This window comes from Thunnus thynnus, chromosome 23, assembly GCF_963924715.1.
Source record: "Thunnus thynnus chromosome 23, fThuThy2.1, whole genome shotgun sequence".
In the NCBI taxonomy this organism is placed as follows: Eukaryota; Metazoa; Chordata; class Actinopteri; order Scombriformes; family Scombridae; genus Thunnus; species Thunnus thynnus.
This window is the reverse complement of record NC_089539.1, coordinates 17,782,284-17,795,972: the sequence shown is the minus strand read 5'-3', so window position 1 is coordinate 17,795,972 and position 13,689 is coordinate 17,782,284. Positions and strand designations below refer to the sequence as shown.

General features: G+C 37.0%; 3 protein-coding genes across 3 annotated transcripts in view; 2 read left to right on the top strand and 1 right to left on the bottom strand.

Moving 5' to 3' along the window:
• Positions 1-13,689, top strand: part of golgb1 (golgin B1) — a 104,164-nt gene that overhangs the window by 80,548 nt on the left and 9,927 nt on the right. The gene's annotated exons all lie outside the window — the stretch shown is intronic.
• On the top strand, positions 2,141-8,242 carry tigarb (TP53 induced glycolysis regulatory phosphatase b). The gene is made up of 6 exons (XM_067581169.1): positions 2,141-2,254; positions 2,533-2,570; positions 2,954-3,075; positions 5,566-5,643; positions 5,747-5,857; positions 7,212-8,242. The coding sequence occupies exons 1-6, from the start codon at positions 2,223-2,225 to the stop codon at positions 7,632-7,634; spliced, it is 804 nt and encodes a 267-aa protein (XP_067437270.1). The 5' UTR covers positions 2,141-2,222; the 3' UTR covers positions 7,635-8,242.
• Positions 9,525-13,639, bottom strand: fgf23 (fibroblast growth factor 23). The gene is made up of 3 exons (XM_067581170.1): positions 12,201-13,639; positions 11,993-12,096; positions 9,525-11,403 (listed from the first exon to the last, which is right to left on the bottom strand). The coding sequence occupies exons 1-3, from the start codon at positions 12,433-12,435 to the stop codon at positions 10,951-10,953; spliced, it is 792 nt and encodes a 263-aa protein (XP_067437271.1). The 5' UTR covers positions 12,436-13,639; the 3' UTR covers positions 9,525-10,950.

The window sequence follows — 13,689 nt, the reverse complement described above, 5'->3', positions numbered from 1 at the left end:
TCACTGTTGTTTCGTTATAAACATTTTAATCTGTCTAAGAATATTTGCAAGTTGGGTGGAGATGGAGATGGATGTCTGTTTCTTTTCTTATTATGTCAAACATAAATATTTTCTCATTTCGTTTATTAATTTTCTACATTCATATTATAAGTTTAAAGAATCAAAACTTAGTAAATCCTGTGTAGTATCTTAAACGATTGTTTCTTGATTTTACAAATAAAATGTGACATCAGACTATGTCCAAATTTTTGAAACTAGGGCTGAACGATTTTACCCAATTGCGATTATTTTGACTGTTATTACAATTGTGATATGATTTATGATATTAGAGGGAATGATAGTTTTTACATCATTATTCTCATTTTCATTGAAAAACATATTAAAATGATTATGGCGTGATTTCTTTCAGGATCTTTAGCAAATAAAGATGTTTCATTAAGTCTGTAGAATATGATGTGTAGGCTGGGACGCCTCTGCAACACAATATTTAATGTAAAGTGGTATTTTGACACCTTTTAACATATATTGCACTTCCTGTGATTTAAAACCTGCTGTAGGCCTTATTGTGATTTCGATAAAATTTCAATGAATTGTACAGCAATATTTGATACCTTTGAAAATGTTGACAATTCAACAAGTTGTAATCACTTAAAATTCATAACAGAATCCAATTTATACTCTAAATCTTAGAAAACTAGATTTGCTCTTATTATCCGTGTAAATATACAGGTTTAATATTTCTGCAGTTTTCTTTTAAATAAACTAAACTTTACTAGTCCAATTAATTCATAAATAAGGTTTTCTGCTATTCATGCTGTATATCTTTTTTCAGACAGCCAAACATTAAGAGTAATTACAAGTTTTGGTTTATTTGTCAAGTGTAAAAACTACTGTGAAAATTGAATACCGTTGCATCAAGTCCTGCAGCATAAAACAAACAAAACGTAAAATAATTTAGATAAAAACATAAAACATTTTAGTGTCAAAGCCTGAGGCAAGACAACTTTATTTATATTGCAGATTTCATATGAGGACAATTCAAAGAGCTTTACAGAAAATAAAAAAGGAATATTGTAGCAAGAACAATTAAGGTTATTAAATAAAAACACAAATGCGAGGATAATAAAATAACTATCAAAACAGTGAAATTAAAATGAATTAAAAACATGTAAAACTAAATATTAAAACTATGTAGACACACATGTAAAAAGCTTGATAGAAATTAAAACACAATTGTAAACACATTAAACATAAAATCATGATAATGTAAAGACATTAAACATGTCTAGTATTAAAAGTAACTAATAAAGTGATCTAAGGCTTTAGGGATCAGGTGAGTTTTAAGTCTTAATACAGTTATGTATATGTTTTCATAATGTATTCAATGAATGGAAGGCACAAATAAGTAATAACACAAATATAGGTATATTCATAACCTAAAATATAAATTTTTAAACATATTAAATGTTTGCTTTTTATGTAAAAAACAAATAAGTTAGAAGGGCAATTTCCTTATTTACTCATTTGCAATCATGTGTGCAGAATTTACAACATATAATGAAAAGACTGAATAAATATTAAAGTCTCCCTCTGCTTAAAAATGTGTTTTTCTTCTTGTTCCTTCAGTTGGATGTTTGAACTTCACTGTGTAGAGTTTGACACTAGAAAGCTGTTTTCACATTCCTCTGCTGAAGGTAGAAAGTTTCTCCCTCGCTCATTGAAAATCCAATTTTAAGGGGCCTACAAGCAGGCTTTATGACATCACAATTAATTTGGGAGCCAATCCTGGTTCAATATTCAATTTACAAGTGTGATGTGGAAACTTGAAACCTCCAGTGCACAAACGCTGAGAGCGGACTTTACAATGAAGTAGGAGACATCTTGTGTCCAGCAGTTAAACTTCTGAAATGAAACACATTTGCATATTCATTGATTCTTGAATATTTAATGAGAGTAGAAGTAATTTTAAGGATTTTTACAAGATAATTTAACTTTTTTTAATGGAAAAATCATATCAGACACAAATTGTCATTCAAAGTAGAGTTTTTTATATACATCTTAAAACTTGTCTGGAGGGGCTCTTTAATAACATTTTGGCCAGATATTAAATTATTTTTTCCTGACGCAGCTCCGCAATGCGATACGAATTGCGTCATGACGCAAGAGTCTACGTCACACGGTGTTGCAGATGAACCAACCGGGAAGTATCAGGAGAGCTGAAAATGTTTACATTTAGTTTGACGCTCATACGACAGTAAGTGATTATTTACAGGCTTATTTTCATTTAATACATACAGAAGACTTTGACATGAATGAATTGGTGATGTTAATATTTTCTCCAGACGCTGTACGTCCTTTCAGGTGGCGCTAATGACGCATGGCGGCTAAATGAGCAGCCTTAAACAAGACTGAAGTAACTTAGCAAACGTGCTAGTCGTGTTTTAGTCGTCTAAACTAGCTAGCTGTGCTTTTTCATAACATAACTGTTTATTCACGTGTTTAATTCAACCACGTTTCTATGTGTTCACATAGTGGGGAAACACAGTACAACAGGGATAAGCTGCTGCAAGGTATGTTCATTCATATCTGTTTCTCCTTACAGTCATTTAAAGCAAACTTTTTCACGTCAAGGACCCCTAATCTGGCACAAGTTAGACCACAGACCCCTATTGGATGAAAACTGTGCTTTTAGATGTTTTATCATATGAAATCCATGCCCAAAATAGTCATAGATTGTGTCATTGTGTTACTTGTAGATGGAGTTATAGTGATAACCACTGATTCAAAGCATGAGCGGATATGACTAATACTACAACATGTGTTTTATGATGAAAACTTGAGATTTAATTTGCTTGTGTTGGCACTGAGGTGGACTTTGATCTGGTTCTGTACGCCACACATCCCACTTCTAACTTCAGACACTGAAAACACTCGACTGTACTTTGTTTTTTAGGTCAAGGTGTGGACACCCTCTTGTCAGAGACAGGTATGCAGCAGGGTGAGGCCGCAGGACGATACCTCACAGACATCACATTCAACAACGTGTTTGTCAGCAACCTACAGCGGGCTGTGCAGGTAATTCAGACTCATTTATATTTAATTTGGGCTGAGAAAAATGAGCATGGTTACTCTGTTGAGCTCTCTTACTCTGTCTCTTTTATTTAATGTTTATAGGGACAAGTATATAGCATGAAATAAAGCCATACACTACAGCATTTATAGGCTAAGCTAGTTGCAATGCCTGTAACTAGATGGGCTTTTAAAATGCATAAAACTCAGTAAAATACATATAAAACTGCACAAAAATCAACAATACATATACACAAAACTCAGCAATACGCCTACATCACAACACGAGACTCAACAACAAAGTACATACGAAGCAGCACAAAACACAAACGGCTCACAAACAAACATACCGTAAAAAGTTTAATAAAAACAACAAGCACCACATCACTCACGACTACGTGACTCATCCCTCTTTTAAAAGCTGTTTCAGTCTGACTTTTAAAATGTTCCCAGTCAGGATCCATTTTGAGTTCTGTGAGTAAAGAGTTCCACATGTTTATCACCCAAACAGAAAAAAAAACGTCTGTTCAAGTGAGGATTTTTAAAAGGGCACCTTACGCTTCCTAGTAGACGCACCTCATGTTACTGAGCCCGAAATCTTAAGAGGAACCACCAGTTCACTGAGCACCAGAGGAATCTGGCTATTTAGGGAGTTATAGATGAGTTTAAGGTTGGCTAATTTAATAAAATTGTCAAAACTTAACATTTAATTTAGTAAAATATTGAGATTATTGAGATCATCAACAGCTCTCAGACTGTTCCAGACATGTTGACAACTGGTTGGTTGTTCTTACACCATTAGCTCATGCACAGTTTCCATTGTATTATTGTCAAGCTGTTGGCATACTAAAAGTTATCTTTGGTAACACTGTTTTTCTTATTGTCAACATATCCCATGAAAATATCAAAACCAAACCTGTCTATGTTCCATTGTGGTCCACAAACTATTATAAACGCATAAATAAGCTGCATTGTATGACATGTTTATGAACTTGACCACTGCAGTTTATTTTGACTCAATCCTATGTAGACTCCCCTGCTGCTGTATATACCCACAAATATGTATTAATCCGCAACTGAAAGTACACACAAATGCACTATTTACCCTTGATTGAGTAACATTTGCTAAAGACTAGAGCCCAGCAGTTTTATGAAAATTACTGAGACTTCTTTAAGAGTGAGACTATATATGTGTGTGACCCATTGATTTACATCTTCAGTCATCAGAAGTGGGTTTAAGGCTGAGTGCCGTAGGCAGGGTGGGGAAGTCAGAGAGTATTGAGACAGATTGCATGCTGCATTGTTGTTTTGGTCTTTTCATGGGATTTGTTGACAATAAAAAATATTACTTATTACTACCATGTGTCCCCAGTTTTGAGATTTCTTATGGAGATTTTTTTTTTAATCAGTTTAAGGGTTTCATGTTTGGGTTCACAAAACTGTAAAACCATCTCTAATTTGCACGGATGGAAGGTTGCTGTTGTGACTCAGTTGTCAAAGCATCGGAATTACATTCATGAGATCTCCCAGAGGAGTATGATTTATATACGGAATTCATGTTTCATTAGTAGAGCTAAACACATGCGGTTCAATGGGATTTCCCAGGAATACAACCATTGTGCAACAACCTTGAATCAGTGAGTATTTTAGTAAAGTGCCTCCAGACCTGGCATGGAGCTAAACATTGTACAGTACAGTACAGTACATATTGTTGCAATACTTTGCGCTATGATTTGCCTCCATACCTCTCTGTCAACATGTACATATTAAACAGTAAATATTAGTAATGCTGAGCAACGGTTCCTGACATAATTTAATTTGTTAGATCATAAAGATCGTAAATTAAACTTTCAGTTACAACAACCTGCGTTCAGCTAATATGTAGCATTCAGCAGCACAAATATGCAAATGAAGCTCTGCGATTGGACTAGGGCTGCAAGTAACAATTATTTACATTATCAATTGATCTGACGCCTATTTTCTCAATCCATCGATTAATCGTTTTGTCTATAAAATGTCAGAAAATAGTGAAAATACCTATTATAAATTCTTTGAATGTTACATTTTGTCTGATCAGTAGTCAAAAATCCAAAGATATTCAGTTTACTGTCATGTATGACACAAATAACCTTCAAATCCTCAAATTTGAGAAGCTGCAACCTTCAAGTATTTGTAATTTTTCCTTAAAAAATGACTAAAACGATTATATGATTGTCAAAATAGTTGCCAATTAATTTTCAGTCAATTGACTAATAGATTTATCAACTAATTTTTGTAGCTCTAGATTGAACTTTAAAGGTTTTCAATGCCCCACAGTGTCACAATTGTGGCTTCAGACTCTCTTCTCTATAAACACGTGTATACAAATCCTGTCTCTGTGGTCTTTGACTCAATGATGCTGACAATGGAATAATGGCTGAAGTTTGTACATGACAGATTCTTTTGGCACTTAAAAATGTTGAATCAGTGGTTTCAAAATTCCGTGTCCTTTGTCAGACAGCTGAAATAATTCTGAGGAAAAACACTCATTGTTCTGGCACGGAGATGGTTTTGGAGTCGTTACTCAGAGAGAGGGTAAGATCTACTGGCTTTAAACTATTAAGTTATTACTAAGCTTTACATGCAGTACAAGAGTTTCTCTACTGAGCTCTGAGTTGTTGTTTCGTTGTCTGTTCAGGGTTTCGGCATTGCCGAAGGGCGTCCCAAAGAGGATCTGAAGAACATGGCGAACGCTGCCGGTCAGTCGTGTCGTGACTACACTCCTCCGGGAGGAGAGACTTTAGACCAGGTGAGTCATTCAGGATTCATCATTTATAAACTGATTTAGTAATTTCTTTCAATACTGATGAACTGAAGGTCAAGGAAGTATCACTTGTACAACAGCGCCATGCAGTGTTCATTGTGGGTCGTTCCACTTTTAAAACCCAAAAGTCGATGAAGTTGATTTTAACTGTGTTTATTCCTTACAAAACATAATATGGAAATACATGAAGCTAATTCATGCACATTAATAGATCTGGGTAATGTTGTACGAATAACAGTATTTAACCACTTCTACTTAAATACATGAGACAAAAGTCTCTGTGCTCACATTCATCTCTCTGTCCCTTAGAAAACAAGAAAAACAGCCTCAGTTTGAGCCTTGTGACGATACCTTTTCTTTGGTAATTCAACAAGTTTTTAGAGAGTTAAGATGAAGGAGAATTTAATCTTTTAGTTTGTCTGAAAATTTGAAAATCACCAAGTTTCATTATCAATTAATCTGTTAATCATTTTCTTGGTTAATTAATTAGTTGTTTTTTCAATAAAATGTCAGAAAAAGTCTTGTGTTGTCCAACAAACTGTCTAAAACCTTTTAAGGTGCGCAATTTACAGTAATTTAAAGTGGCTATAATCGATATTTTTAGAATAACAATGTATCACTGGTAGTAATAAACCAACAGAGAAGCAGCGACTCTGCAGCTTCCCTCGGCTTTATGGAGCTTTATAGCAGTTTCAGCTCATTGTTTAGCCATCGAGCCACAACTTTACTGTTTCGTTTCACTCTCAGCGCTCTTACAGTGTCGTTTTTGGCAGCAGCAGGCAGCTGTTTTCAGAGAAAAAGCTCTAAAAAACCCACTGTACACTTCCTGCTCAGCACCAAATGGCAAACAGACGTAGTTAGTGACAAGCTGGTGAACATATTGGAGCATTTAGCAACTTAAGTAATTGCTGAATGTGTAAATAAGCAACTGTTTACTAAGAAGTTCACCATATTGACTTAAAAGGTTATGATAGGTCAAAGCTGTCCTCAGAACTTGTTTCTACTGCCCCCAAGTGGTAAAAAATCAGTTAATACAGGTTTAAAACAAAGAAAAGCAGCAAATTAGGAGCACCTTTGCTTGAAGAATTACTTAAAACAATTAACAGATTACCCAAATAGTTACAGATTAATGTTTTATCAATCGACTGATCATTTTAGCTCTTTATTTTTTAATATACAGTTTGTACAAGAACACAAAACATAGATCTTAAATTGTTCAGTTTTGACTTCCAGTCATTGGTTCTCATTATACTCAGGCTCTCACACCTGCTGGTGTTGAGGAATCTTTCCAGTTTGATCCTCCACCTCTAAGTTCTGGTTCATGTCACCTTGCTTCCAGGTGAAGCTGCGTTTTAAAAAATTCCTCAAACTCCTTTTCGAGCGAATGTTGGATGAACACGGCTGGTCAGCGCCGGATGCCTCTGCGGGCGCGGCCGCAGCGAACATGACAGCGGCTGCTGCCACGGACGTCGCTCTTGACGGTTCGGCTGACGACGGTCTGCAGGGCGTGTCTGTCCACGCTCTGGTGGTGAGCCACGGTGCCTACATCCGTGTGGCCATCAGGCACCTTGTAGAGGATTTAAAGTGCTCTCTGCCTCCGGGGGTGAAGATGTCCCACCTGTTTTCACCGTGTCCAAACACGGGCATCAGCCGCTTCATTCTCACCCTGAGCCAGTCCGAGTCCGGCCCGGTCCTCTCCACTGCTCGCTGCGTTTTTACCAACAGAAAGGACCACCTGGAAAACCTCACGGCTGCTGAATAGTGTAAAAGAAAAGAAATGGAGTAAAAGTTTATGTATGCAAACCGTGTGCGTGCACATGTACACAGTATTTGAGTGATAAAAAGAACTATCAGGAACACAAAAGGGAATCAACAATGCACATCATGCACAGGGTAAATGATCTTTCCTCAGTTATCTGTAGTGTTTTGCTCTGAATTAGTAGTCATGATAATAACCTCTGATTGTACAGTACTGTATTATCAAAGCATTTCATCGTCCTCTCAACTGTAGGCCAGTAAGGACTCTTGACATTCTACATTTTTAATCATGTTATTTTTACTGCTTCTTTTATCAAACCAAAGTCAGACTATTTAATGTGTTATTGAACACGATCAGTGAATGTGGCATTTCAGTTGATGTGTCTCTTTGTGTTGCAATTGTGGTGCTGCTCACTTGTGCAATATAACATAACACTTTTTTTTTTGTTTGTTTGAGTTTGTGTTGAACAAAAAGGTAAATGTAATGAAGTACAATGTGATCTATTTATATGAATACTACAGAGATTAAATCTTAAACACTGAAGAAAAGCACAAAAGTACTTTTACTGTACTGATACATAACAGAATATATAAGGAAAGAGTGGAAGAAGACGTGTCTCTCTATTACTTCTTGATATTTATGATGTAGTGCATTTACACACTGAAAGCTACACAAGTTGTGTATTTTATAGACAGTTGACATCCAACAACAATCTTTGGATGAACCAGTTATCAGGTAAACAAACATATGTAGGCTAATATTGGTATCACTGATATGAGAAAAGTTCAGGGGTCTAAACAGGAGGAACGATTGCAACGAGGAAAACCTCTTTCAGTGTTCATACGGGCACCTGACTGTTGTTTTAAGACAGACTTGAACAATTGTGAACCCGTCCTTTAAGAACAGATTAGAGATCAGGTTTTTTTTTCCTCATCCTGACTGTGACTGGAAAAAGTTTGAGCACCCCAGGGCCCTCCTACACTGTCACCACTGAACTGTGCAGTGCTTTTAATAGCTACTAGAGACGTGCAGTCACCCTCAAAGAACTGCTGCTTGTAAAACTAAAGTAGGTCATTTGAAATAAATAAATCTGTGTTGTCATTTGAGGTTAACAGCTAACCTTAAAACAGAAATCTGACATTTTGGGAAATATTCTGAGGCTTATTCACTTTCTGGCAGAGAGTAGAAAAGAAGATTTGATGCCTCTTTTCCATGTAAATAGAAGAAGAGTTGAGCCTGGTTTTGTTTAAATGTAATAAAATCCACCTGCAAGCACCTCCAAAGCTCATTAGGTTGATTAACACATTAACATTATATCTTGTGCGATTAATAAGGTAAAAAAAACAGTGTTTAAAGCAACAATTGGAGGGGATTTCAGTCACTTTCTGAATCTCTGTTGGTTGCCTGGCAACAACAACAGAAAATATTTAAATAAACAAATAATCTGTTTATTATTTTGACCAAATTTTATATTCACAAATCAAATTTTTTAAGCCAAAAGCTAAACTTTTCAGATTTTTCTGGTTGTCCATATCAAACAATACATTTCTTCTGTATCTGAATGTACAAACAAGCTTTTAAAACTCCTGTAAGCTTTACAAGATATTTATTTAAGATATGTGTTTTAAAAGAAAGAAGATTCCTTTAAGGCGTCAAAGGTTAATGGCACGGAAGTGTATTTTTAGAGAGACATGACTCAGCTGTGAGCTAATTAGTCAGAGGAGGTGGGAAAGTACAGGAAGTTCAGCTAATGAGAGGAACTACTGCGCAGTGACTGGGTAGCTGTTTTCACATAGTACATGTTGTCTTTACCAAATAAACGCAGCACACATGATGTTACAACACAAAAGCTTCAAAAAATTCACAGCTATAAATGACACTTAACACTTGAAACATGTTTCCTTTATGAGTTTATTTTGTCCCAAATTCAAGCAACACTCCGTTTACAACTCCGACGCATACATTCAAAGACAAACCATGTTTACTTACATGTACATTTAACTGTAAATCATCCTTATAAATACCATAAATAACATTTAAGGAATGGATTTAAATAAATAAATACTCTCAGGGACTGGGTTTTCGTGTTTGCTGGTGGTGCCCAGCACCTGTAAAAATCACATAGCAGGAGTTTAGATTTGATTTCTCTGTAAAAGGTTATTTACCCTGTAGTTTTACTCCTGTTTGCAAAGAAATGCACATATATATGGACACGTTACCACATCAAAGATACTGTAAGTGATTGCAGTGATCTGTAGTTTTTGGAATTGCTGTTTTAGGTTCAAAATCTAAAGATAAACAAACTTCAAATCTTCTTTATCCAACTTAGTAAACTTAGGACTTTAAAAAAAAGGCAAAACTTAACCTTAACTCTACTAAATACAACTCTTACATATATTCCTACATATATATTTCATTTTAAATCATGCCTGCCTAGTTTCACATAAGTAGACAGGGCCTTTTGTCCTCCAGAGGTAGGCTTCTGTCTTTTAAATGCGGGTTTCTCAGGCCAGCTGTAAAACCCTTAATGATAACAGCCCACAAAAAAAAACAATATGTGAACAAAATGTACACAATGGAATTAATCATTTCTTGGACTCTGTTGGCTTTACTGATATCCCTACATCCCCAGAAGTTGTCGAGCAATCACATCCTCAGTAAAATAGCTCCTCAGGGACACAATATTGATGAATAATTCAGTTTTTTTTTAACTTCCATTTCTCATATAAGCTATCAGCGTATGAGAGGATGCCAACTATTATAATGGACTGGAATGAGGAAATAGATGTCAGTAATTTGTTACTCATTGGTTCTGAAGGTAAAAGCAATTAAATGTGTCATCTAAAATACATTTTAGGTGCGATAAAATCCCTGCATCACACATCTATCACCAAACCTGCTTTTGAATGTACAAAATATTCATTATTTATGAGATAAATCCGGGTAAAATACACATCCCTTGTGGATTTAACTTTAAATTTACAAAGCAGATGGTGTTAAATCAACAGAAAGGAGTTGAGCTTTAAGATAATATATATAAATTGTGCAAAAAGGGGCTTCAAGTCAAGTCTAATACATTCAGTGTATAAACACACTGCTTTTCTGAATGATTGATGACTGAAAACACATTATTGAGTCAGTGTGAAATAGAAGGAACAACCTGAATGTTCTCCTCTCAGTTGGGTTGTAAGTAAATTCAGATGTTTATGCTTTTTTTCTCTCTCATATGATGATAAACTACAAGGTTAAACTTGGACTCACTTAGATAAGACAAAGGGGCGCCCAGACTTCTCCACACTCATGCCAGTCTACAGTAAAATCACCCCATGGTCCCGGTGCTCCGGGGGCTGGCCGGGTTGTAGGAGTGCACGTTCCAGGGGTCGTGGTTGGATGGATCCAGCGGCGTCTCCCGGGACACGTTGCGCCCTTCATCCCCAGCCTCCACTTCTACCTCCACCTCCAGCTCGGCGTCGTCCTCTGGCACGGCCCGGGAGTCCGAGCCTTCCTCTGTCTGCCCCAGGTAGAAGTTGTGCGGGTCGGAGGGATCCACCACCTGGTTCCTCTTCTCCCTGTGCAGCAGGAGGCGCTCCAGCGGCACCGTGTTCTTCTTGGGCAGGAAGAGGGAGGTCTGCGGCAGGTTCTGGCCCGCTGAGTACACCTGCCGGGAGCCTTCCAGGTTGAACAGGATGCCGGTTCTGCAGGAGTAGTACACGTCCCGGTTGTTCTCCAGAAGTTTATGGTTGAACAGGCACTCGTCCCTGTGGCAGATGGGCTGAGAGAGGAGGAGGAAGAGATGAAGCTCCAGCTTGGAATAAATGTGTTAAACATCTATTTGGCACCTTCTATTGATTATAGCAGACTTATTTTATCAATATGCACAGCTGTTTCATTCTCTTTTAGGTATTATGACCAATCAGACGAAAATCTGCAGTTATTAGACTATATGACAAATTCAATAAAAGTCTATTGTAAACAACTAAAGAAAACTCCAAACCCAAATCCTACAAGAAGGGCTAATGTGGCAAGAATAGTGCACATTAAAGTGGATATTTCTGGTGCAAATCACTTTCCATTTTCTACATATCAGTGATTTTCCTTCTTCTGTCCGTACATTTCTTCTTGTGTTAAGCAACTAACTGATACTTAAACTCTTTTAGCATTTCTTTAACTTAATGTCAACAAAATCATAAAATAGAAATCATAAAGTTTGTGCGTAAAAGCGCGTAAAAGGATAGAAAGCGATGTTAAAAACTATGCGTAAAACCTCAAAAGCGTGCTAAGAAAGAGAAACTCAAAATGAAAAGATCAGTATGATAAATCGATTGAATCAATAATAGAGTAGAAACTAGGTATTGGCTTACAGAGCTGAACGGGTTGCCCTCCAGATCCATACACAGGTAGCGGCTACTTTTGACGCCGAGGATGGCGATGCGCTCCCTTGTTTCAGCTTTCAGTAAAATCACACCTGCAGAGAAATAAGAACAATTTGAGTGTTAAAGACAGAACTTCAGACTTTGACACATAACAAAAATTAAACTGACATTTCTGGGAAAAAAGAGGGAAACTCACTATATGAACTCCTGACTGTAGTTTTGCGCACGGTGCCATCTAATCTGATCTCCAAGTAGAAGTTGTTGAGGTCTGTGGAAGTCTGCAGGTGAACGTATCTCCTCGGGTTCCCCCAGTTGGATCCGACCAGCGGTGATGGGTTCGGGACCGTCTCCCCGAGAGGAAATCCCTGGAGGACAGCGAGTAAGAGCGCCAGCACAGTGTCCCTCATTCCCAGTCTCCTGTTCTCGTCCATCCTGGAGCAAACAGTTGGTTTCTACTTCGAGCTGCTGGAAGTTTTCAGATGCTCTGTTGTCTCAAAGTTTGGAGACAGTTCCTATTTAAAGCCCCCCGAGTGCCACTCCTGCTCACATCCTTTACGTAAAAAAAGAAACTCGCCCCCAAAGCAGATGTGCGGGTTTGCTGCAGCGGAAGGGCCACTTCCACCTCTGTCTGTTTATCCCGATGCTCTTGGTCAGACAACAGGACACTTATTTTTGGTTACATAAAGTCTTGGCTCACGCATCTTAAACATTATTCTAAGATTTCGTCCTAATGGGTCAAAGTTATGACTGGAAAGTGTGTTGGGCAATTTAAAAGAAAAAATATATAAAGAGCATAAATACAGACTCGTTTGTTCATCAAATCAGGGATAAAACATGTTGTAATATTAGTTTTAGATGAGTTGCATTAACTTTTAAAACTCGTGCAAACGCCAGAATTTGGATCATATTAAATATATTGTAGTTTTGTTTAACTGCATTGAACTGGACGTCCTGTCATAGTTTGAAGTTCAGTCTGCTGATTTTACGCACCTGCCCAACTCAACACTTGCACCATTTACCCAGCAGATGGAGCCACTCCCTAATTCTGTCTTCACTGCAAGTTTCTGCTCATTTGACTGGCAAAAACTGTATTTTTGGATGCTTGAGTTTCAGCATAGGAACCATTAAAGATCCCCTCCAGCCATGACATTAAAATATCTCTGCTTGGAATTTTAAAAGTCACCTTCTTAAAAATTCATGAAATTAAATCTACTGAGTCTACCTCATTGAAAAATACAGAATCTATTAATATGCAAATATTCTTTTTATGTCAAACGTTTAACTGTTGGACACAAGATGTCTCCCAAGTCTATTCTCAGTGTTTGTGCACTGGAGGCTTCAAGTTTCCACATCAACTTGTGTAAGTTGCCTTTTGAACCATGATTGACTTCCAAACTAGTTGTGATGTCACAAAACCGTGCTTGTACATGCAAATCTTAAACTCAAAGTCAAAGTGAGCACTTTAGTTCAGCAGATGCATGTGAAGACTTCTGCTTTCTTCTATTGTCAAACTTTGCACATATATGTTTTTTTTGACAGTGAAGCTCAAACATCCAACTGAAGTGACAATAAGAGAAACAATTTTTGAGTGGAGTGGGACTTTAAAAATTTACATTTTCTCCAGGGAACTGAACTCAAACCCAACTTCCCAATTGAGGATAATTCAGTTAAATCTTTCAAATGTG